This window comes from Dreissena polymorpha, chromosome 3, assembly GCF_020536995.1.
Source record: "Dreissena polymorpha isolate Duluth1 chromosome 3, UMN_Dpol_1.0, whole genome shotgun sequence".
In the NCBI taxonomy this organism is placed as follows: Eukaryota; Metazoa; Mollusca; class Bivalvia; order Myida; family Dreissenidae; genus Dreissena; species Dreissena polymorpha.
This window is the reverse complement of record NC_068357.1, coordinates 115,945,365-115,973,193: the sequence shown is the minus strand read 5'-3', so window position 1 is coordinate 115,973,193 and position 27,829 is coordinate 115,945,365. Positions and strand designations below refer to the sequence as shown.

Here is a 27,829-nt window from a genome sequence, read left to right as displayed (position 1 = left end):
TACAACAAGTACTAGACATAGCACATTAATGCACTTACAACACAAGCACTCGAATTGATCTGCATTCGACGCATTTGAACGTTAAATACAAAGCAATGGAGGTCACATACGGATTTATAAAAATCCCATATTATGATAAGACAAAAATAAAACACTGATTCGATAATATTCAACATCGAGTGTTCATTATTGTTGTAAAATACTTTTATTTTATGCTTTCATGTGGTTTATAGAGAATGTCAGTGAATTTAACTGATAAGTAACTGTTTCAAGCAATGAAATGACGTCAAGCAGCGAAATTTTGCAGCCAAACTCTTTTACAATTCACATAGCTGGGGAAATATCTTCCATTTTAACACTTTATATCATATAAAAGCGTCTGTAAATATCTTTCTGTCTGGTTCCACATAAAATGCCTTGTGATTTGGAAATCGATTAATATTTTATGGCTAATTAATTGATATATAATTTCCCTTGGGACTTAACTGCAATTCGACCAAGAAAAAAAAGAAATCTTGCTGTTATAGTTTAGAATCCCTTCGTAAATTCATTTGATTTTTTTGGTACGTCATTAACTACATCCTGGTGAACTGCTTTTATTACGCTTTTGTTTGATAAATGTAAATTTTCATAGCACGGCGTTTACTTCTTTACAGGCACGTACTCTATTATTCTCATGGTTTTGATGGAGCAATGAACGAAGCATTGGAAAAGCAATGTGTTTGTATTATATTTATTCGGTTCATGTATAAATTACTTTAAGACATTTAACTAAGACGTTCAAATTGTTTCTGCAATTTTGGTACGTAACACATTACACGTTTAGACTAGGATTAAAGGAAAGTGTAACACAATACATAAAGGATATTTGTTGGATTCGGTGGATTATCGATTTTAATTCACGAGAGATCATAGAAAATATATATTTTCTATGATCACGAGTGAATTAAAGTCGATATTCCACAGAATCCAACACATTTTCTTTTTATTTTATGCTTTTTTTCACAGTTTATATACATTGTTAAAGAGTTTAACTAAAGAATTTCGCTAAAATAATGACGTCATTTCGTAAAAAAAATGACGTCATTTCACAGTAAACAGTGAAAATTATCGATAATTTATACTGATAATTTTCATTGTTTGTAACAGTGAAATTATCAGTTTTAATTCACTGACATTTCTCTATAAACCACCGGAAAGCATTAAATACATTGGTTTACACGGGTAAACATCTGCGACGAATATTTCAAATGAAAAACATTGTTGTATGGCAGACTTTAAATGTAAGACTGTTTTACATAATAAAATTGAACCACATCGTCGGAATCTCAATGATCATACATATTAGCGGTCAGACTACTAGATGTAATAAAGAAAATCAAATAAACCCATTTCATTCTAAAATATTACGATATTTTAGACCAAGTCTATGATCATCATGTTTGCTGTAGCTACCAGATCCATAGGCAGCCATTGTGTATACAAAGAGAATCAGATTTTGTATTGGGAAGCTTCGGGAAGCATATACATCGGATTCATTTTATTTGTGAATCGCAGAACAAGCCCGTAAGTGCCTGCCCGCCCACCGCATTTTGAATAATTGGACTTCAGTTTTTTACGATCTCGAAAATTACTAAATGTATCTTATTAATTATAATATTTGTTGGACTTGTAAATTAGCAGAATAAAATATAAATAAACACTTCTTTGGACTTGCGATACTGTGTCATCCCATCGGACTATGTTACAAAAGATGCATGACTTGGCTTGGATTAAACAGATGCTATGAAGTACATATTAAGCGCTTTTCAACTCAATTATTCAAGAAATAGAAAACTCAACTATCTGGCTATATGGTTAATTGAAGATGATGTAAACAATCAAACATTAATCCATAATAATACATTAATGTACATACGCGCTTTTTTACTGGAAAAAGAGCAACATTAGATCGGTGTATACATATAATGCTATTGTGTATTTGTATGAACTTTACATGTCCTTAAGTGGGCACATTTGTATAATATAAGAGCACAGGTAAAATGAAACCAATCCAATAAACAACTATTGAAGGTTTTCAAAACAGTTTCAAGCTATTAAATGTCATGATGCTCTTTTAAGATAACGGTTTAAATGAATTCCCGTTATGTTACAACATTCACGTCCGTTCAAAATACATATGACTTTCGTCATAAATTCATTGCAGGGTGATAATATTATCAAAAATACGCTTGCATTTATAAACAACTGTCGGTTACACTGCGAGTCAACATCCTTTACCAATCTCATTTGTCTTCAAACAATAGTTCTGTCATTATAGGAACCTCTCCGATAACCTTTTCATCCTGGCATAACTGATTGTATTCGATTAAATAAAGCTCCGAACTTTCGCGCATAATTGTCAAGCAGTCAATTATCTTCGTAAATCTCCTGGTCGCAGAACTGGGATTTGTCTTTTCCAATTGCCTCTGCAGAAGCTGTGTCAAGGACACCTGGATTTGGTCTACAAGATTTGGATTTTCTAAGGCGCATCTGTCTGTGAATACCAATGAAATAGCAATAAGGAGAGCCTTTTCCTCGCGTGTAAGTTTAAGATTTTGTAGTCTGTAGTACATGTCGCAAACATTTTCGACTAGCTGTCTGGAAAAGAATTTATCTGCGACCTCCTCCTGGTGGAAAGCGACACCATTATGTGCAAGGAACACTTGCTGATCCCTAAGGTAACCCTCGTGCATTAAAATCATAAAGAAGTCATATCGAGATGCCTTCAAAAGGTTGCTTTGGTCACGAATAGATAGTTGTTTAAAGTGCGGCACATGTTTTGCAAACTCACAGTAGCGTGAAATAACGTTCATAATTTCGTTCGCCCCTTGTTTCAAAACGGTCATCCTCTTATCTATTTCTATACCAAATCCGTTTAGCAATCGGAAGTATTCCTCCTTTGGAATTGTTTTCAAATTGCCAAACATTTGTATTTTTAACGTATACGATTCATAATGAGACATTAACTTTTGAGTAACTTGTTTTTCAGTGACCAATTCTTCCCCATATGGTTTAATATGTTCCATATAATCAGTCAAAACTTTGACGAGCTTTTGTGAGAAACCGGAGGGAGCTTTTAGCTTGCAGTTTCCAACACTTTGCACGTTTGTTACATTTAGCGGAGTGCCCTTTTCTTGAATAGGATCGTCACTAGAATTATTAAGTAGGGTTTGGTGGGCTTCAGCAGGCATGGGAGCAGCTGTTTGGAAGACAAGATCAGGTTGCATTTCTGACACTCGCTCTGCATTGTTCTCCAATTTATGAACTTGCATTATGGTTTCCATGCGCCGAGAAAGGCTATAACGACCAAGGCGCGAATTCTTTCTGGACATTCCGAGGGCAAGACACTTTTTAAGTCTACACGCAGAGCAGTTTCCGCGCAATTTATTAGTTATGACACAGTTGTCGTCTTTACTGCATGTATAATAGTCGTCTTCCTTGCGCCTCAAATAGCGCGTGAAAAACCCTTTACATGGCTCGCAGCTGTTGACACCATAATGCAGACCGGAAGCGTTTCCCCCGCACACAGAACAAGGTGGAAAACGCAGAGATCTGCTGTTTGTGTCGTATTGATGCATATGATTGTCGGTGTATCTGGAGGCTGACAAACGTGTTGCTGACTCTGCGCTCGATAGAGACGACGCAGACGAACTTGTGTGCATCCTTTGACGAGATAATAAAACCGATTTTAACTTTGTTGTCACCGATTCTTCACACGTACTTGTTTCACTCTCCGCACTAGGTGATGAAGCAGACGACACTTCAGCCGTGTCAGACGACTCTGACATTTCACCAACGTATTCTGATGTCGTAGTATAGTTTGATAATGTGACGTCATCCAGTGAGGTTATAGTGTAATCTTCTGCTGAATTATGGTATCCGACGTCGTGATGCACATTTTGATTGTTGTACATGAAATAGGCAGACAAGGGTTCCATGCCCTCCCAAATATTTGCAGAACTGTAGTTCTCAGCTATTTGGTTTTCACAACTGGAAGCATCATTTAAGTATTCCGCACTGGTGTACATTGTGTCATCTATATTGGTTGGCGACGAAGTCGGGAACAGAAAAAATGGAGAATCCATGTTCTCAATTTCTCGAAAGTTCATGTCGGTGATGTCTGCAAGAACATGAAAACAAATTCAAGACCACAACCCTTGGGAAATTCGACCAATCATTTAATAATATACTTGACCATAACTATTATACTAAGTATTATAAAAATAAACTATTGTTACTGTTTGTAAGAAACTTTCGCTGGTTGAATTGATTTCTTTACATAACGAAACGAACATAAAAGAAGCTGCCACAACACGAATAAAAACAAAATCAATTAAAATTATAGTTATAACTGATATTAATTTCTTAGTTATACAATTAATATGTAAAACGAATTTAATAATATAAGTTAAATAATATAAATGTATAAAACCTATAATAGAACTATAATAGCTAAAATAATAATAATTATTATTATTATAATGATAATAATAATAATAAACTAATAATAATAATACAAGTAATAATAATCAAATATAAATATTGAATATGCACAATTTGATGATATATCAATTATGATTAATAACAATTGATAAACAAATGACGTATTTCTTATGACATATGAGTGTTCCTCGAACCCAGCTGTCATTAGAGTTATCAAATTATATATAATTTAACAGTACTATTTGACACATCTTTAAATTGAATTTCATTTGCATCAACATGAAAAATATGCATTTATGTGTGCATCATACCTTCATCATATGAACGCCAGACTCTAACGGCATTTTATCAAAACTAAGTAATACAAATATGCCTGCCTTCGGTATCATTTGAAGCGAAGGCCTTGTGTATACCTTTGATATGATAACCGCATACGCTGTCAGAATAAAGATAAAGACGAACCATGTGGTAGCATAGACACGAAGATTATTATACTCTTAGGGTTAATGTACATTTGATTTAATTCGTTATTATCGCAGGGATGAAGCACTTACCACGACGTAAAACGTGCGGTAATCTTATGCATATCGCTGTAACATTATCATAGAGTTTACTGTTAAAGTATATCAGTTCTAAACAAAACACAAAAGCAGATACACATGCAACAACGCCGAAGTGCGATACCACGTTAGGGGCAAACTTCTTATTATGAAGAACAATTTGAGCAAAATTGCTTTAATACTATTTTAATATCAACTAATATGTGTTTTTTTTCTCTCCAATTATTCATTAATGCTCGCTTTCATCAAACGCCTTTAATGATGCTTCCCAATGTCCGTGTCCTGAGTACATGCACTACAAGTTGTCAACAGAAAATCTGCTATTGGGATGGGTGATACCTTCACCTCCTGATTGCTTCTCGGCCACTATATTTCCTAAACGTAATTCTATTATCCTGCAATACCCTGCACTCACAACACTATTTGAATATGGAACAATAACGAGAATACAAAGACCTATGACTGTTGGTATTCCAACACTTATCTAAAATTTAACGTTATGCTAATGTTTGTTAGTTTTATACCACATATATTGTCTCATGTATTCTGCTTAAAGGATAAAATGTATTCAGGATTCTGTATTGCTACAGACGTTATGTACTAATATGAGTCCATTTCTGAGAAAACTGGGCTTAATGCATGTGCTTAAAGTATCGTTCCAGATTAGCCTGTGCAGTCCGCACAGGCTAATCAGGGACGACACTTTCCGCCTTAACTGAATTTTCGTTTAGAAGAAAATTCCATTAAACGACACAAATTCTAAAAGCGGAAAGTGTCGTCCCTGATAAGCCTGCGCGGACTTCACAGGCTAATCTGGAATGACACTTTACGCAAATACATTAAGCCCCGTTTTCTCAAAACGCATCTCATATTCTTGCTGTATACGGGCCCTGGCCTTGGCTAGTTTCAACTGAATCGTGTTATCGGTATGAACAAACAAACCGCCGATAATATCAGCAAGTGTGTACTTAAATGAGCACCACGTCATGCGTGATTGTTATAAATGTACCGAGCTATGTTTCAAATGTTTATAGTCTGTTATAATTATAATATTATATAAAACGAATTGCATGAATGAAATTTATTTTAAATTAATCCATCATGTTCCGATATAAAATTGTTATACTTTTTTTAAAAGTTGCCATATAAAAATAACTCTTTGTTTTTAGGTATCGTGATATGTTATTATTTATGATGTAGGATACCGTAATATATGCAAAAAACATAATAAACTCAATGTTAATATTATGTAAATTATGTTACTTTCTATTAAACACATGTGCATCACGCCATTATATCGAACCAATCAAGAGATATTTAGATATCTTTATAGTCAAACACTTGAGTACATGGTGATATAACAATAACTAACAATGAATTTCGCAAACTTAAGTTTTCAGTTCTATGTGTTATACATAAGATATACAATAAGCACACAGGTAATATATTTTAACAATCGTAAGCATGTACCTTTCACTAAATGTCCTTTTATACCATACAAATGGGCTACTTCGAACATTGACTGTAAACAAGAACTACTTGTAGGTGACCCAGTTAAAGGCGCTGATAAAAACGAAACGTACTGCGTACCTTCTATGCCAAAAATTGTTATCAAACGGCTTTTCGTTTATGCATAATCGTGAATACAATTAGTTAAGATAATATATCACTTGTATCGTTGTAATCGAAAATTCCTCTATTACACAAGTATTTTAAAATACCATGTTCACTTAAAAATCCTTAATCACAATATTGTTACGAGTTACGTGTTATAGTATGCTACGAAGTTTAGAGTGTTCAAATGCCGATGAAGGTTTTTTGTATGTTCGATTATTCGAAACATTACAATGGAATAAACGTTCCCAAATCTGCGGCAGTCTCTGAACAAGGTCACACCCTAATATTTAGTATAAACTTGGTGAATTTTAAACAGAGTTTATGCAGATATTTCAAGATATCAATGAATGTATTTAACATTTCATGCAGCTTTCGTCATTTAATGCCCAAGGTTAAAACACAAATTGCAACGTGTTTCTTAATTAATCATAATCTTCAAGAATCGTTTAACCACTAAATCAGTACGCAATTGAACATATTAGTCAAACACAGTACACCGTAGTTAAACTATACCGCACGCGAGTGCAGTGCAAGTATTTGTATTACACTTGAATAAACCGGCTTATAAATTAAAGGTCAGGCACGAACTGTACTATCAAACTAAATATAGGTTAACAAGAGCAATTCAATGTTATGACCTCACCATTTGAACGTGAATAATTCTTCTGAACAATTATTTTCCTGTGTCAACATTTTAAGAAAACAATTGTTTCCTCATCTTGATTTACATGAAAACAACATTTTTTCTGTAGATTGTCAACGAATATTGTATAAAACGTAGTCATGAACTAAATTACATAACTGCGGTCAATTGAAGTTTTTTATTATCGCTTACGTATTATATGCAAATAACAATGGTGTAACAATTAGAGTTTTAAAAAACCCAGAAATAATCAATTCTCTTGTTTTAGCAAGACAGGCATGCACAATAAGCTAAGAATGATATCAGAATGATAACACTATACTATTACGCTTTCTTTTTTGGAACGCATGGAAACATATTTATGACAATCCTCTGAACTGCCGATGTTTGATTCAAGTGACAGCATGCTAATTACAAAAGTCAATCTCATACACACACTAAAACGAAAACTGGAACATTTTCAATAAACACGTCTTTTTTTAGTGTATCTTGAATTATACTCCACGTTTGAACATGGTACCTAGAAAAGCTGTGGGGTTGTTAGGTAGTCATGACACGATGTTTCTGATAGAGCCTCTCCGATGTCCCACAAATATCAGTGATAACTGCTTTAACTGTGTATGTTTAAAAGCCGTTATCATGGTTTGCATGCCTATTCATTCATAATTTTCTTAATTGCAAGTACTTTTATAAGAACAACAGGGTCGTTCAGGTAAGACTAGGTCAACACATGGCGGAGCGATAACACTTGTTTCCAAACAAGTTTAAGGTCACTATGTGGTCTCATAAATTCGTGTCATTTAGGTTCACCAATACATAGTTTGATAAGCAGCTGCCGTCCTTAGTTCAGTTAAGTTTACAGGTTTCTGAGTGAGTTGCTTGAAGCGTTTGAAGACTCGATGTATTAAAATTGTTTAATATTTAAACAAGTTCCCTTGCTAAATTGTACTTTTCTTATTTTCAGTTTATTTTATTCGAAGTGTGCTTCATTCAAATAATATAAGCAACACAACTAATGTCGCATGTAGCAAGAGTGTTGTGAACATATTCGGACGTAATCATTTAACTATTTTTGTTTACTGTAGTTCCGTTTTAACCCATTCATGCCTAGCGTCCTGAATAATGCGGCGTCTCATCTGGGTCTGCGCTGTTTGCTTAAGGGAATGTCATTATGAAATATTTTAAATATAGAAATAAACATACTTGACATCCCTAATTTTGGAAATAAATTGATCCAATTTTGAAGGATGGGAGAGTCCACTAGGCATAAATGGGTGAAAAAGTAGCTGCGCCGTGTTCTCTTCAGCAGCATATATCATTATCAATGCTAAATGTAACCTTTTTTTAAACCGAATCATGTACATGATTTTTCCCGGTTTCACATGTGAATACATAAATTGTAATCGTAAGTAAGTATTTTTTTTCTTACATGTCACCTTCAAAAAGTATAAATACTACGCATATACACACAAGCAATCCCATGTACACGAGTTTTATTAATATTTGTGTCACGAGACCGTGATGATAATTTCTATATCATATAATAATTATAAAACTACTGTTTTGTGGAAATATGTTAAAAACATATACATCTTATGGTAAGTGTGTAAGCATGCGATTTACAATAAAATCATAATTAAAATAGTCAACACGTAGGCGACGGATTAAGATGACTTTCCTGTAGCCGGTTCAATGAATATATAATACACATTTAAAAAATAACAAGTATCATATGATATTTAGCTTTTCGCTGTGATGACATTCTTACAAAAGTTTCATAAAACAAATATAATACATGCACCAATACGAAGATATATAATCTTTATTCAGATTGTTATGAATTTATTGCTTTCAAACCAGTTCACATTTATAAAATAGTTATCCTGTCATAGAAACTTGCAGTACAAAAACACACCGCAACCAACATTGCGACATTCAGGTGTTCATTTGTCAAGCTGAATGACGCTGTACTTCATTGCGACATTCAGGCGTCCATTTGTCATTCTTCCGGACCGGAATCGGTATGACATGTTTTTGTATTAAAGTGATATATACGTCGCGCTTCCAAATATAAAGCTTCAAGTCGTTTCTCTACGCTTTCGCTTTTTGACCTCCTCTCCGTCAAAGGTGATCACGTGTGTAAATGTAAGCAAATGTTCACTACTGATATTGTCAAGATAGGCACCAGAGATAAGTAATCATGTCATGGTCAGACGATCGCTGGTGGTTTTGTAGAAAAGATATGGGTTAAACGTGTGCTTGTCGCAAAATAACTAATTAAGCTAACACCCAGTTGAAAAGCGTGTGTAAACTATCGAAAGAGACCGAACGCTAATATCGCCAGTATGATAAAGACTATCATGTTAACTCTGTACATTACATTTAATTACAAGGCTTTATTATTTTGTACATACAATAGTTGAATCTTAGATCTGATTGACATGACAGTGTTATCGTACCGGTTCTTGTCTGTATGTAATCGTTTATGTATATCTTAGTTAAATTCGAAGGTTTTTCATAAATATTTTAACGATGGATATAGAGAATACTAGGTCGGTGCCGAATAAAGCAAAGTTTATTTTGCGAGGCTTAGAAAATCTGAACCACGAGCCTTGGCGAGTGGTTCAGATTTTCGTGCCGAGCAAGATAAACTTTGCTTTATTCGGCACCGACCTAGTATTCAATTTATCCCATCAATTTTCTTAGTCGTAAATTATTTCTTTAAAAATAGAATAGGAAAATCGAACTAGACGGAAAATCCCAAAGATATTTTAAGCAAACATTGTTTCATTATTTTAATCGTGTCGAGCCTAATACATTACAAAAAGATCAGTAACCAACCTGTTTTTCGTTTATCATACCTCTACGTCCCCGATTTTTAAGAAATAATGAAAAAAAAGACACTAAACAACTGCATCTTTAGCGTGAAACAACATGCATTGTGTCGTATGACGTATTAATAATGGCGTCACGAGTACGCGCACTTAATATTTGTAAATAATGTTTATTTGCTTTTTGAGTTGCATTATGTGTAAAAACTATATTAAATCTTGGTATCAAATTGTTTGTTTTGTTAAATCTGATTCGATTTTACTAAAAATGATTGCTTTATAGTTGATTCCGAGTAATATGAACATTCTTCGCCGCGCGTGACAGCTATATTTCAGCACTGCTGAAATAAAGATAAATTTATTCCACAGTGGTTTATTTCGACAATGCACGTCTGATGATGGGATAAAAACGAATATTTACATAGTACATTTTTGTAGTATACACCTATAAAATTGGTAAATTCCATAATGCAAAATATTGATGTTTTTAATTAGGAGATAATAAGTATATTATGTCGATATGATAATCTTGTATTTCCCATATTGTAGTAATGGTGCAACATGTGAAACAACTATACACACATTTTAAACATTTAACCATTACTTTCGTAATATTCTGTAATTATTCTGACAGTGATAGTTATAAAAACTTATGATATATTCAGTCATGAAAAGTTAATAAATAATTGCAATTTATAAATCGAGTTTCATCACAAATTAAAGTTTTACATCCAGAACATCACTTTAATGTTCGATTCGGTTTTAGTACTTCGATTACAAACTATCCAATGGTTATACATTATTAGACGATTAACCCTTGCAAAGTCTTATGATTTTATTGATCATATGTATGTCTTTGCTTTCTGACATTGCATTAAATCAAAACATTTACCGAAATATCGTATAAAGATCTTGTTCAAATTTCATTTATTAAACAACTTAAAAAACTATAACAAGACTTGATTCTTTAATGTATTAAGTAGCATAATTATGCATACAAGCCTATTTATAAAAGAGATACCACTTGCGCCATTTGTTCCATAAACCCGATATACATCTAAGTGTATACCCTGTTGTTAAATTCAGAGAAAACGAAAGCTTTAGTATAAATGGTAACATTATAATTTCGACAGATTATAAAATGATACCAGGCCGAAGAAAAAAAACAAACTCGAGATAGATAAAGACACAATGCCATGAAACTATGAATGCACATTTTATTTTCAACACTGAATTTAATCAACTTAAACCCATTTATGCCTAGCGTCTAGAACAAAAGATCTTGGCAAACAGCGTAGACCCAGATGAGACGCCGCATTATCATCATCAGGGTCTACGCTGTTTGCTTAAAGGAATTTCTGTAAGAAATATTCTAAATATAGAAATAAATATACTAGGCATCCCTTTGGAAATAAATTGATCCAATTTAGAAGGATGGGAGAGTCCACAAGGCATATATGGGTTGAATAGCTTGTTTGAAGCACAATGATGCGCGCTTTAAACCCTAATTGATTTCAGGACAGTTTTTACGCCTTTTGAGAATAAGAAATTGTGTAATTTATAGAATGATTGACATCTAATGAGAAATCCGTCACACTAAATCACGGGATTTATTCGTTGCATAATTGAAATGTATTTTGAAATTAGCTTTTTAATGATTAATCCATCACAAAAGACATCTCATTGAGTCCGATATCCTAATACAATAATAGATAGCTGTATTGCATTTGTTCAATCGCATCTTCCCTTATCAATAATATGCAGTCGCAAATCTTTGACATATCATATTAACAAGCGATGTAATATTTTAGATGAGACGGACCGCTGCCGTATTATGTAAAATTATTTCAAAAGATTGACAAAATACGCTGTAGATTCGCGTCTGTTACCAATTATTTTCCGTTTACTTATCATACAAATTATATAGCGGTGACGTTATTATCGTCGACGTTAATATATGGAACAATAGCGCACTTGATTTATATATGTATTCTACCATACCAACATAAAAGGCGTCATGGCGTTTTAATCCAGCTTAAACCTTTTTAAGAAAAGAAATCGCTACCTTTCAAAACCATAAAAGCATATTATACATAAAACTATTATACCTTTAAGTCCTTAATCTGCTGATTGAAATAAATTAGATAAAACAAGTACCCAATAAAGATTATTCCAATATCAACATTTTAAATGAAAATCCTGATTTACTGTCGATCTAAGTTCTTAATGGATTGATGATAACACTTTTCTATATAAAGACCCAGTTAATCACGACTTTAACGATTAATTAGGCTTACTGCTGTTCACTTGTGAAACAATGTATGCCTGGTACGTTAATGCAAAACTATAGCCTCAACGTTTATTTGTTTAGAGATAGAATATAGAGATAGTGTCTTTTAAAATAAAATGAGTTTTATAAATATGTGTTTATCATGTTTTTGAAATCGTGCGTATATTACCGACTAAATTGAAGGTGCCGTTAATTTTAATTGACCATTAAAGCTTTCAGTACCAAGTCGAAGGTCTAGACTCATAACATGTAATGAAACAACCATGTTCCCCTTCCAGTGAATACCAGCAGACGGTGTTACTGTTGTTTTGTGGTTCACGTTTTACAAGAAGAACTTTCGTCTTAATTGTCGATATACTTTGATTGCTTGATCGGTAACACGTCGATATTGAAATCCATAGCTATTTGCAACACAAAAACATACTGAGGATACACAAGTTTTGCATTAGGGAGTTGATTGCGTCAACGAAGTGCTGTGAGTGGAACAAATGATGTGTACTAGACTTGGTGCGTGCTTGCAAATAATCACTTAGATAGACTAGTCTGAAATCAATCTTTCCATTATCGAAACTAATATGACATAATGCGTTTTATCCACGCAAGCCTTATTGTCATTCCCCTCATATTTCTATGAATATGTTTCCTTTATTTTATGAAATGCGCTCTGGTTTAAAGAAGTGCCTACTATTCGAAAGAAGTCACGTAGCATAACTTAATTATACACAGTATTGTGTAAAGGAGTGTAGTTGTTGGAATGCTGTATTTTATTGTTAATATTGGTTTAATCAAACTTCAATATCGGCAAATTATTCATATAGGTAGCAGATTAATATCACTTTCGGAATCACACCATTTGCGCCATCATATAGGTAGCAGATTAATATCACTTTCGGAATCACACATCACTTTCGGAATCACACATCACTTTCGGAATCACACCATTTCGGAATCACACATCACTTTCGGAATCACACATCACTTTCGGAATCACACCATTTCGGAATCACACATCACTTTCGGAATCACACATCACTTTCGGAATCACACCATTTCGGAATCACACATCACTTTCGGAATCACACATCACTTTCGGAATCACACCATTTCGGAATCACACATCACTTTCGGAATCACACCATTTGCGCCACACTAAACTGATAACAGCATGAGCGTTTCTTACAATATTTAAACAATGTGTTTAGACGAACTTATCTATTACCTTTCATCAGTTTTCAATCCTCGAGGGAAAGGGATTATGCTTGCTTTCTCCGATACAAAAATGTTCGTGCAAATGTATGTAAAAATGAAATAAACAACATAGCAAACGCTTCAACGGTTATTCCCGCCCCTGCCCAATTATACGCACAGCCAAAACAACAAAACATTTACGACATTTACTCATAGTAATGATCAAATTTATTATTTTACATTGTCGATATACTTTCTAATCCTCATCATCATCAACCACATTCCATCATCTTCATCAACATCAATTAAATAATAATTATTATTTTCGTTACACTTTTCTGTACTTATGAGTAATAACACACGTACACACCAGGAGTTCATATTTGAATTTTAGAGGGCTTTGTACGCATACATGCACAACAATTCTTCTGAGCACCGCATGTGTTCAATGTGCAACATTGATCGACCTAAGTGGCACCCCTAAGTTGAAAAGTCTCGAGACACCCGTAAACGTTGCGATCATCCGTCTCATATGTCTTATGAACTGAAACTATACTAATTCAATTACGTATCATCAAACATGCACAACATTGGTATGCGAATAGTGAACTATTATTAATACACATCCGACGGTAAGCCTTAAATCGAAACAATACAAGTGCGCAATTTAACTACACCTGTTTAAGACAAGCCCAAGGACGTCAAGGGCCGAACAATACGCCCGCTACCCGCCAGTTTCCAAAGCCTACACAGAACGCACAAAGCGCCAATCCACCACGCCTATTCGCGAAAAGTAAGTATTTGTCTTGTTTAAAGGTGCCTTTTTACGTTTTGGTAAATTGAAAAAAATGTATAATAATTTCAGATTCGCTAATTTTCCTCGTCGTTATGATATTTGTGAGGAAACAGTTTTACTGAACATTTATCATGCTCTGCAATATGTATTGTAATTATTTATCTTTTTACGATTGAACGACATAAAAATTATAAAGCGTTGCAACGCAAAACGATTGAATAATTTGGAGTGTTCTGTTGTTGTTGTTGTTATATTTTGTGATACTACGAGGATTGCTTATATGAAGTATAAAAATCGTCCCTTATTGCATGAGCACGGATGGCCGATTGGTCTAAGCGATATACTTTTACTCCAGGGGTCAGTGGTTCGAGCCCAGTTGAGGGTTACCTTTTTTCTATCTTTTATTTTATTATTGTTTTTTACTGGTCCAGAGCTTGTTAGATACACTGTTTATAAAGCATTGAATGACAAACTTCAATACATGCCAACATATGTGAAAAGGCCCCTTAAAAGCAGCTGCTGTATTTACATTTACCCATAACCGTTAAATAAAAGGGCACATGACTTCACGTACACCCCAAACAGTGATCGGTTGTAATGACCGATTTAGGTTTATTCGCGAGCGGGATACGCAACCCTAGTGTTAATTGTTTGTTTCTTCAATTTTCTTTTAATCACAGGGTGACGTATGATGACCGATGGCTCAAGACTGGTGTTTAGTTTAAACCATTTGAGCTCGAATGCATAGAAAGCCTAAGGCTTATTTGAAACGCTCTCGAGTCCGTTTCTTGGGACTAGAACCAGTACTTGGTGTCTATCGGGGAAATCTTAAGAACGCTTTCACAGTGGGAATAGAATCCATGACCTCCAGATCGCTAGGCGAACACCATATCCACTACACTTTTGCGACATGTGCGTAAAGTATCGTCACAGATTAGCCAACACAGGCTAATCAGGGACGACATTTTCCGCTTTTATGACATTTTTCGTTTAAATGAAGTCTCTTCTTAGCAAAAATCCAATTTAGGCGGAAAATGTCGTCTCTGATTAGCCTGTGCGGACTGCACAGGCTTATCTGGAACGATACTTTACGCATGTGCATTATGCCAAGTTTTCTAAGAACACGACTCAAATTATAAAAAACTTAAACACTTACATTTTTTCGGGCATTTAATTATTTTTAAAGTTAAATTAAAGAAGATAACACGAATAATTCTCCCACGGACGTGAGAGTCTTATGAATGATAAATATAGCTTAGATTAAACAATCACATTGAAGCATAATATAAATTAAAGGACTGAGCACAATAATCAAAACATTTTGCGGCTTCATACTTCATCCATTTTCCTTTACAGTACAAAATGTCATCTGTAAAACTGGAATGAAAATGTACTATGGAATTTTATAATAGCAACATTACACTTAAAATAATGTAAACGCTTATTTTGATACACATGTTCATTAAGGGTTAGAAGATCGGTTTTAATGTTATTCTCCATAACTTACGCCCGTCACATACACACCTATTTTTTTAGTATGGCGAATCAATAAATCTGAAACGCGAGTGAACCCCAAAACGAGAAACCCGTGCCTTTTCCTCGTTGAAACATTAGCATTTCATAATCGTTGAACTTCAAAATTATATGAAGATGTATGAATGGAGAAAAACCAGACGTGCAGATATGTATATTGATAAAATGCCGTCACCATTATTATACATAAACATTAACGAACAATTTCGTAACTTTATGTGAACCATTCATTAAACGTTAATGATATAACACATACGATGTGTTATTAGTGCAGATAGATTTTAAATGCACTGTTTAGCGAACAAATACTATAACTGAACGACCGTAGTGCAATACAAAGTACATTCTGGTTCTCAGATGACCGACAGTCTATTGGATAACACTTTCGGAAACGAATTGTGATGTGGTGACCATCGGACTAAACTCGTCTTTTTAAATGTAATTAACATGGATAGCAAATCGTTTCAAACACATACAATAATTATAATCAGTTACAATCTAAACATGATGATTTATCTTACAAAATTGTCATAGATTCATACTCTGAATAGCCTTCTAACTAGAAATATCTGCAGAATATTACCTATATGTGTAGGAAAGAATAACCCGTACTCACTTGTGAGGTTATACGATCCCGCGCTTGGTTGTATATCATATGTTATCATCATTTTAAACGCCATGAGCATTAAAGGTACACGTCCAACGTCCTGACAATGAACTTAATATTTTTTTCGTAAAAGAACATTAAAAGGATTCATTTACTATAGGCTAAGTCTTCAATTGTATGCAAACTTACCCTAAAAGGCACGTGACGAACTATGTATAAGTTTGCTGTAATCTAGTAAAGTATGCATGGAACATTCTATTAAACATCTTTATACTGTGAAACAATTTTTATATTAAACCAATTTAGTTTGTGTATTTTGATATACGTGTATGTTTACATATCCGCCGTTGAGTTTTGTAATTAACAAAAATGACGATTCACAATACAAAATTGAATCATTACCGGTATATCATTACACGTTTTGGACAGATATAAATATCATGACGTCTGTATCGATACCATATCGGTTATAGTGCCAGTCTAAATTGACATGACTGAAAAGTGCGAACTCGTATGTTATATTGAACTACACGTATCCATCAGTGTTGCGACGTGTATGGCGTTGTTACAAAGGTTTATTTTCAATGGACGTTTTTGCAACTTCGTGTATCTTAATAGCTCTGATGGTTGTCTATGCGTATAAAGTACATCTTACGATCATGGAATTAGTTAAATAAATAAACAATAACTATAATATGCTATAAGTGAATGCAATTATATTTAATTGAAAGGAATGAAGAATGAATAACATGACGTTAATAGGGTAGATATGTTATATGTTAAACGGTGTGGCACACGTCTTCTTAAATGTATAAAATTGTGTTATTGAACAAAATTCAAAAGAACCATATCGTGGTTTTTGTGTGCGCGAAGACGGACGTGAGCATTCTTTAGAGCTCAAATAAACATCTTGTATCAATTATGCAAATTTGAATAAAGAATGTATTGAAATAAAGCGATATTAAGCGAGTATAATACAGAAATTTATTATAAAAATATACGCACGTTACAAATATTTTGGTATGAGGGTAACACATAAACTATGAAAAACAACGAAATATATCTTACAAATGGGATTAAGATTATGCAACAAATATTTAAACAATGATAGTTACTGGTAATTTATCATATAATACAGATATACATCGAAATTTAGACTTTTTGTAAATAAAAAAATCTCATTAATTTTAGCAGAGACATGTACAACAGGTTGTTTTTATACATCTCCGTTTTGCATAAGTACACACCAATAGCGTCTCGCTGAGTGTCTTACTCGGTATTTTGTGTCTTCCGTGTCTAGAATAATTCTGGAATTAGTATGAATGGAGTGTCTCCGAAAATTTTCCTATGTGAAGAGATATTTTATTGTTACATGTCAATATGCTAAATTAAGGTTATTTACAAATAAAAGCGATTCCTTTGCCATGAAGTACATCATTTTACAAATATTATTTAAATGAATCACAAATATTATACCGACTGCGCATTTTTATGACACGTTTTGTTGTTACAATAATTCATCAGCGGTTATTTAATTGAACTAATATTATAACCGCTATACTTTTGTTATCATGTCTAAGCAATTTGGTATGCGACCAAATCAATTATTTTGTTTTATGACTAAGACCAGTTCATTTACACAATTGCTCTGCATTGACGTAGTCAATGATTATTTCTGTATAATTCAATGGCGTAGTGTTTTTCGAGATATTTGTATTTGTTTGTGCAAACAGATTATTATTTCAGCGACGTAAATACTCTTGCTGATGTAAGAAAATATAAGAATGTAAACATATGTGATCCGCAACAGTTGATCCAGTTGGACAATTGAGTCGTGTTCTGGGAAAATTCGGCATAATGCGTGTGCGTAAAGTGTCGTCCCAGATTAGCCTGTGAAGTCCTCACAATCAGGGCCACAATTTCCGCGTTTCTGACATTTTTCGTTTAAATGAAGTCTCTTCTTAGCAAAAATCCTATTTAGGCGGAAAGTGTCGTCCGCGATTAGCATGTGTGGACTGCACAGGCTAATCTGCGATGCCACTTTACGCACATGCATTATGCCCAGTTTTCTCAGAACACGACTCATTTAACTGGTACTGGTTAAGACAAATACACATGCACAGTTGAACACGCGCTTCAAATAATAATACAGCATTCCAAATAACAACTTCTAACGATCAATGGTAAGCTTTTTTTCTAAACTGTATGCATGCTTTCACGCAATATTTTGTTTGACACATTCTAAACTTTCCCTATTGTCCTTGATTTTGTTAAGAGCATCCGAACAAATATATATATATATATATATATATATATATATATATCCGAATACATGTTAACAGAGTGTATTGTTGGTTAAGGTTTCTTGACTAGCACTGAATTTCTCCTGATATTTCTGGAGTCTGATTATTTGTGTAACTACATTATAACACAGAAGCTGTGTATGTTTGATCACGGAGCGTATATTGATCTAGAGTCCGTGGTTTGATGCAAAATAATGAAACAGTAATTTGAATTGTATATGAGCATTGATTTTTTTCTGGTTTGTAACCTTTATAAACGAATGCCGTTTTTAGTTCGTGTGTAATTATACCTGGTATTGTCTCGCCATATATTATTAAACAGTATACAATTTCACAAAAATGTGCATGGGCCTATTTAATGGGGTTTGGTATTTTAATGGAAACAAGAAATATCTTTAAAAAAATATACGGCGTTGATGTTGTAATGTTTGCGACCAGTGAAAGGAGATGGAATGAAGCGACCATGTATTTTAATGAAGGTAGTGAGTGAGCATAAGATAATATATTTTAATGTATTAACAAATAAAAATGAAGAACAAGAAGAGGTGAAATTGTATGTTTTATTGTCAATAAGTATTGTAATGACTAGGTTTTTATAATTGAACGAGTAATACATTATGAACATAATGTTGGAATGAAATAAAAGATAATGTGTTATAATGCGTACAGATGTAAGTAAAATGTAAACATAAAAGACTCAATATTGCAAGCATCATAGTTATATGAATTTTTTGCAGAAAAAACAGAACTTTATATAGAAAATTAACAAAACAAAGTACAAAGAAACATATTTACACTAATAAATGCAAATATGGATTATAATAAATCAAAGACAGATATATTTCCAACACCTATATATTTCCTTAGTATCGCGGGCTACCGCCCCCAAACCCCCGCTTTGTCGTTAGTGGTAAACAACTGCGTACCGGAAAAGTGCAATATAGCCTGTTATTGTAGTGTTTAGTGTGGCCGCTACGGCATGTAAACAATAGATTCTTTTAATTGTACAGACATGTGATAAATGCTATACTGCTTCGTAAATTAAGGAGAAACGTTTCGATGTAATGTTTAGAGGACGTTTGACATGCATCAAATGTTTAAGTCTGGAAACCAGACTACCAATCTTTACAGTGATTTTTGTATTATTAGCCAATGCATAATTCGGGGTTATTCATTTCGGACCTATCATGAATGAAGGTCATCTAAGGTCAAAAGTGACGTTAAACAGCTACGCCGAAAGAAAAACTTGCAAGTAACATATTAATGAACTATATGTAAAACTATGAAATCAGCTATTTGCTCAACTAAGTTTTATAGGAGCGTACCTGGGCAGAGAAACGATACAAAGGCTATCGGAAAATATGCTACAAACTATATGAAAACCTCCCACGTCATCGCTCGAGTGCGTCTCCCCAATTACCCAATATACTGCACAAAACCTGTATGGACTATAGACTTGCAAACATGTGTGTGATAACGGACAACAGTTATACACACATATTAACAATTGTACGCGCGTAAATTCATCTCAGATATAAGTGTTAATATTAAAAATATACTGGATTTAAGATAACGGTAATAATAAGTTATAAAACTATAAATAATAAGAATAATAATAATAATCATGATAAATAATAATAATAAATAATAATAATAAATATGGATCATAACAAGGATAATAATATGAATTATTATTATTATAATTATTATAATTATTATAATATTTATTATTATTATTATTATTATTACTTTTATTAATATTATTATAAGTAGAAGTAGTAGTAGTAGTAATAGTAGTAGTAGTAGAAGTAGTAGTAGTAGTAGTAGTAGTAGTAGTAGTAGTAGTAGTAGTAGAAGTAGTAGTAGTAGTAGTAGTAGAAGTAGCAGCAGCAGCAGCAGCAGCAGCAGCAGCAGTAGTAGTAGTAGTAGTAGTAGTAGTAGTAGTAGTAGTAGTAGTAGTAGTAGTAGTAGTAGTAGTAGTAGTAGTAGTAGTATAATTATTGTATGTAAAACAAAATGCAATGACATATTTTGCCTTTTATTGAAATTAAATTAAACGTCATTTAACAAACAAAATAAACAAACCTTAAGGAGATTAGAACATGATAAACCCATTTAATAATTCGAACCAGTATAATAATTGATGATTGCGGACAATTATTTTTTATTACAAGAAGTGTACGATTATATAGGATCTGTTTTGTTTCTGTTTTATACGCAACACGCGGATACTCAATACTAAATTCACTCCACCGTGGTCAAATTGTAAGACATTCGTTTATGTTGTTAGAAAATACGTAATTTATCACGAGAACAACTGTTTAATCGACATGTTATTTGGTATCAACGCATAGTTCATAAGGGATTGTCCTCAAATATTTGCTCGTTTTTGAATTAAACCTTGTTGTCGTTGCTCAATGAAAAGTACTTCTATTAACATTTGTTTATTTACTATTGCTATTTTTGCCATTTACTAAGAGTTTAAGTTTAATTAACTTTTATAACATGCTCATTAATAATACGAATGAACATGGCCATCAATCAAGTCTAACAGACAAGATTCAAGCATTTCTGAGGTCGTTCATCTTAAGTGGAATACGTTTTAATGACATATCTGATATTTTAGAGAAATAAAGCTATAAAATAGCTCATCTGTGTAGCATTGTGTTTATACCAACGAGAACAGTTGAAACCGGCACGTAACTGCCTCAAGTTCAACGTGTTACATTTCCAGACAAATACCTTTAACATAAAAAACCCTGAGCAATTGTCGTATTAAATATTTAACGTTATATATAAATACATACCCTAACCGACAGTTGACAAAGTGCGTAATAAATTGTACTGAGTATATATATTTACAGTAGGAATTTAATAACTTTGGAAGTATAAAAAAACAACTAAGTAGTGTATGGAAAAAAGTGTGTACTATCAACATAATTTATTAATTACACTTTAGTATAGAGCTTGAAACGTCTATGAAACATAATCCATGACAGAATATTGTACATTTCAGCCATATGTACAGGAATCTGCTTATATCCAGATTTATATCCAGATTTAATTAAGTATTGGTGTATACCGTTTCGATTTATCCCGTAATTATTGAGTATTATAAAAAAAGATCATTTCATTTTAGCACGAGTATTTTGTTTAAAGTTTTTTGGTAAGCATGTTTTAAATCATTACCGTGAGAGATTTCATTCAGAGTCGTGTTCTGAGAAAACTGGGCTTAATGCATGTGCGTAAAGTGTCGTCCCATATTAGCATGTGAAGTCCGCACAGGCTAATCAGGGACGACACTTTCCGCTTTATGGTATTTTCAAGGAAGTCTCTCCTTACCGAAAATCAAGTTTAGGCGGAAAGTGTCGTCCGATATTAGCCTGTGCGGACATCACAGGGTAATCTGGGACGACACTTTACGCACATGCATTAAGCCCAGTTTTCTCAGAACAAGGCTCAAATGTTTACTCCCACCTTAAAATGACCCCATGGATCTGAATGGTTACCTCTAGTTTAAACACTAAACAGAACAAGACAAATCAAGCTTAGACTGTCCTCCTTGAGGTCTTTTTATTGACATACGAATATTCAATCCTTTTAGTAAGAAAATACGTATACGAGTGTAATAGAATCTCCGATTTCTTTATTGCATGAATTGTTAAATACGGAAACGCCTTAGACTTCAGTCTTACAACCAGCTTAGTTGCCACGGACACATAATTATGTGCATGAGAAGCTTGTGACTGATGCGATATAAAACTTGAGCCCATAATTATAGCAGATGCTTTGAATATAATTAGATTATAATTGAAAATCAGCAATCAATATTTTTTAGTTTTGCTCTATATTATATAGAGACGAAATGGAAATATTTTGGCACTCGGTGTACAGTTTTTAGTATTGGTCTAATATAGTTAAATGTGTTATGGTACTGCTTGACATTTCTTATTTATGCTTTCATCAATGCTGAAGGATAATTAAGTAACATTTCGCAAAGAATCGCAAATATATATTAGTGTTTACATGCCTACGCATGAATATTAAAAAAATTGTACCTACTTTTAGTTTCAGTAAATTGTATATTAACATGCATTCATTCAATACCTCATTGCACTACTATATCAACTAATTAAATGTTGATAGTGAAATTCGTATCCATGCCATGACTTACAACACCTGTTCTTAACCCATTTATACCTAGTGTCTAGAAAAAAGGCCTTGGCAAACAGCGTAGACACAGATGAGACGCCGCATGATGCGGCGTCTCCTCTGGGTCTGCTCTGTTTGATTAAACGAATTTCTGTAAGTAATATTCTAAAAATAGAAATAAATAAACAAGACATCCTTAACTTTGGAAATAAATTGATCCAATTTAGAAGGATGGGAGAGTCAATTAGGCATAAATGGGTTAATAATGAAACGTTAACAGTTAAGTATCAGTAAGAAACATTTTTTGTGACGTTGCATGCATACTTTTGTCAAATAAATATGTTCTAGCTTACAACTAGTAATAATTAAGTGTTATTTTAAAGCATGGTGTTTCTTTTTTGTTTTCAGATAGACATGTAGTCATGAAAATGTTTTACTCCTCGCTTGTTTCAGAGATCTTACTGGATGTCAAGTCATTTGCAAAGACCATCAAAATGTACACCTATTTCAACATAACTGGATTGCGTGAATGAAACAAATCGGAATCTGGTGGTGAGGCAAGTAGAACGAGGACTTGGAATACAAGTGCGACTGACATTGCTTTTGTTATATTAGTTCTTACGAGACAAAAATAACTGACTAGCTAACAGATCTAATTGTCTAAATATCAGACACGAGCTATTATGCCCTTCATGTAGAACAACAAACGCACAGAATCGATACATGTAATTATCAAATTTTAACCGATGAAGTCATTTTGCCAAACTTTTAAATAAAGCGACATAATAAGGCTAACGGCGTTTACAGTCATAAGTAGTGAAGCAAAAAGACATGTGCATGGATTTGTCGAAAGATGAAGAGACGCTTGTTAACCACACGGCTATCAATGACAGCAGCAACACCGAAGAGCTCATTAGTACGGGCGAAATGACGGTTACCGTCTTTAAAACGATCCTTATGTTCACAATTATGGCCGGAGCCGTGTTCGGAAACATCCTCGTTGTTATTGCAGTAATGAAATTTGAGCGCTTACGAGCCATCACAAATTACTTCATCGTCTCTCTGGCGTTTGCGGACTTGCTTGTCGCCGTCCTTGTGATGCCGTTTAATGCCAGCATCGAGATAACTGGAAAATGGCAATTTGGAAGATTGATGTGCGATGTATACAACTCCAACGATGTCTTATTCAGCACAGCGTCTATCTTGCATCTATGTTGCATTAGTATGGACCGCTATATAGCTATAATGCACCCATTTAAATATGAGTCTGAAATGACGAAATTCCGAGTATTTATAATGCTTGGAATCACATGGATATCATCAATTCTAATTTCATACATCCCCATTCAATTGCATTGGTATACCACGCTAGACACGTTGCAGGAAATGGATCGGAAACCAAATGATTGCCAGTTCGCGGTAAATAAAGTATACGCCATAGTGTCGTCAAGTATCTCTTTCTGGATTCCGTGTACAATAATGGTGTTTGTGTATTTGAAGATATTTATTGAGGCTCGTCGTCAGGAGACACAAATTAAAAACTCAGGGTACCAAATAAAGGCAACCTATCGTTCAAGTGAAATAGATGCGTTACAGGACGACATACCGGAGCAACGAAATGAGCGAAAACGAATGAGAAGGGAGCACAAAGCTGCAAAAACGCTGGGAGTTATCATGGGCGCCTTTGTGTTTTGTTTTCTCCCATTTTTCTCTTGGTATCTGATTACTACACTTTGTGGTGATAAATGTCCTTTTCCCGTGTTTCTTGTGCCAACTCTTTTTTGGCTAGGATATTTCAATTCTTGCCTTAACCCTATCATTTACGCCTATTTTAACAGGGATTTCAGAAGTGCGTTCAAAAAACTTTTGAACTGTAAGCATCTACTGGGAAATCAAAGCGATCCGTCTTTTCTTGCAGCTGGACAGTTTGAAAGCCGCGAACAAATCGTCCAAATGAAATTAGAAACTCAATATTCAAAGGGTCGGAAAACATGTTTGTAAGATAAACTTTAAATAGCACTTATTATATGTACACATGGAAATAGTGTTTTCTTAAGCGCGAATTCTATCGAATTCTATGTGTGAAAATCACTATACATGTGATGCATCTTTTAAATGAATGATAACTTATTTAGCTTTTATCTATCACATTTGTATTAAGCTTTCTTTGCTTAAACACTCGTTTATGTGTGTGTCTGTGTTTACTTCAATGTGAAATTCGTTCAAAAGAAAGCATATACTCCTCATATTGATTTGTATGTATGTGATACTAATATTAAGTGATCCACCACTATCACATACATTTTATTTATCTTTTTATTCATGCAATGTAACGGCTGACTTCGTGGTACACACTGAAATATAAGACATAATACAATAACACAACTGCTTATCCGATTCATATAAAGGTGTTGTGTACGATATGCAAAGTTAATATGATAATTATGATATAAGGATTGGAGGTGTTTGGCCGATGAATAGATTATTTGGAATGTGTACTATAAAATATAGTACATATACTAAACACCTGTCCATGCAAAGGTCAAACTGATAGCAAAACAATGCATTTATTTATCGGTATCATATAACTTCGATTTCATTCATGACCATTAAGGTAAGGATGTCGGATTTATTGATAAAAAGTATAGAACTGAGTGGAGGACATTTCTATCAATACTATAGGGAGTGTTCCATGCTTACTAGTACAGCTGTTACATATCGTTTAATCACTATTTCGTTTTCTTTAAGTGGTGTATGTTGTATCATAACATATTTGTTATTGTTTCGTTGTTTGTACAAGAAGTTGAAGTTTACAACGTTTATTGTTAGATCGTGTTTGGGCATTGTTTAACAGATGTTTGAGTAACAGTTCAGAACTGTTTGCAAAACATTATGTCATGCAAAAAAGTTTTAGATAAACATCACTTGATTTCCTGCTTTGTCTGTAGAAAAACCAGCAGCGTCTCCTGTATAATATATACATGGTTTCATTACGATAATGACGATTTTAATGTATTACAATAAAATTGAATTCTTTATATTGATATATCATTACAAATACAAATGCTGTGTATTATACCAATTAAGGATTGTTAAACATTAAAAAAGAGTGTATTTTTGGTCAAAATACATTTCTTTTAGGGACTTCTATTCTCGAAATAGAAGCCACACAGCAGGGTTGTTTTAGATCAAAATGCAATTAGTTTTTACAACAGTGCAGACATCCTAAGAAACATCATTACGACATCAAGATATAAGAGATAATAGATAAGCACTTACAAAGACCGAGTTCTGTGCGACAAAGTAGACACATCTGGTGACCTGAAACTAGACAAAACAAAATTAGCAATATGCATTGCATGGGCACGTTTATTGCATTACTTTATTCACAGACAGAATGACATCTATGTAATTGCAATAATTAATAATACCATTATATGGTATAAGTAAATAATAAATACATAATATAACTAAAAAGTTAACTTGAGCTTAGCATACATTTTTAGAACTAACACTTCTTGATAACTTATATTTTCATAAACGTTGTTTATATCTGATACCCCATACATGTATATGCAAGCTGTGTTTGGCGTTCAAACCGAGACCAATACTCAGGAACAACGAAACCAAAAAGGACTCTAAAAGAAACAATTGTATATATATATATATATATTATACACATAAACGAATTGATTTTGTTACTGAATGCTAACCAGCCAGTGGGAATATTGATTGATATGACTCCAAATTGTATTATCGTTCTTTATTTTCGTATTACTTTTTCATGGCCTTCACCCGGAATGACCATGCCAATGCCTTGCATTTACCGTTCATATGCGTTAACCCTTGTTTGAAATACGTTTGATGTATCATGCGGTGTTTTCAATCTTTATTCATGGAGTTTCTATATCAATTCCATTAAGAAAGAACATTCAGAAGATCGCGACATGCTTCTGGGTTTCCATATGACTCTACTCCGCTATCTTACCTGGTCAATGACTTTTAGAATTCATGACACATAGTGTGTCATCATACGTACCTGAGCTACTTATTGGTTAATGGATAATATCACTTGAACCTGTGAATATATTTCGTAAGATATTTCACATTAACATTACACAGTATAGATGTTTGTGAAATCATGTTTTATCCAAATGCGCAATAGTTTAAACACTATACTTTTGGGGTAAATAAGACTTTGGTCTGCTTGTAATACACGGATCGTCGACATATACATGACACCGATTTGAAACTTGTCTTCTCTTAAAGCCAAAAAGAAATATTGAATGTCAATCAGGCATTGAAGAATCCACTCGACGGTCGGGCGAGTAAAGTTTGTTAAATACTCGACCGACCGGGCGAGTGCTGTTTTTCAAGTTGAAAAATAAAAATTCAGTTTCAGAACTCCTGCCACATCGATACAAATTACGAACAATTTTTCGAACGAACAAAAAATAGGTTTAGTACACAAAGAAGCTGCACTTTCGTTTTGACAATGAAAAATGACGTCACGGGCACAGTAAAAATAATTCTCGAAATCAGCTGCGCCCTTTTCGTAGGTGTCAGTGCTCTGAGCTAATCGATAAAAAGTGAGAAAAAACAACAGTTACATATATTGGTCATTCCGTGAAGAATAAAATTTTATTTTAATGTAAATATCAATAAAAAACAATACATAACTGGCTAATTATAATACTTCTTATATTTAATTAAAATGAACAAAAACAATAATTATTAATAAACAGAATAATTCGTGATCAGAAGCATTAGCCAAAATTTACCATATTGTAACCATTTGTCAATCAAGCGTGTCTTTCAGAAAAA

The 27,829-nt window shown here is 33.6% G+C and overlaps 3 protein-coding genes across 4 annotated transcripts in view; 1 reads left to right on the top strand and 2 right to left on the bottom strand.

Moving 5' to 3' along the window:
• Positions 1 to 27,829, bottom strand: part of LOC127871136 (eukaryotic translation initiation factor 2-alpha kinase-like) — a 626,118-nt gene that overhangs the window by 368,284 nt on the left and 230,005 nt on the right. The window lies entirely within an intron of this gene.
• LOC127871137 (nuclear receptor subfamily 1 group D member 2-like) lies at positions 718 to 6,666 on the bottom strand. 2 transcript variants are annotated; one of them, XM_052413854.1, is made up of 2 exons: positions 6,516 to 6,666; positions 718 to 4,162 (listed from the first exon to the last, which is right to left on the bottom strand). In XM_052413854.1, the coding sequence occupies exons 1-2, from the start codon at positions 6,562 to 6,564 to the stop codon at positions 2,286 to 2,288; spliced, it is 1,926 nt and encodes a 641-aa protein (XP_052269814.1). In that variant the 5' UTR covers positions 6,565 to 6,666; the 3' UTR covers positions 718 to 2,285. The 2 variants fall into 2 exon arrangements, with proteins under 2 accessions (XP_052269814.1, XP_052269815.1); XM_052413855.1 differs by lacking the exon at positions 6,516 to 6,666 and adding an exon at positions 4,797 to 4,950.
• On the top strand, positions 20,331 to 26,043 carry LOC127871143 (octopamine receptor beta-2R-like). Its single transcript, XM_052413870.1, has 2 exons — positions 20,331 to 20,428; positions 23,459 to 26,043. The coding sequence occupies exon 2, from the start codon at positions 23,837 to 23,839 to the stop codon at positions 25,004 to 25,006; it is 1,170 nt and encodes a 389-aa protein (XP_052269830.1). The 5' UTR covers positions 20,331 to 20,428; positions 23,459 to 23,836; the 3' UTR covers positions 25,007 to 26,043.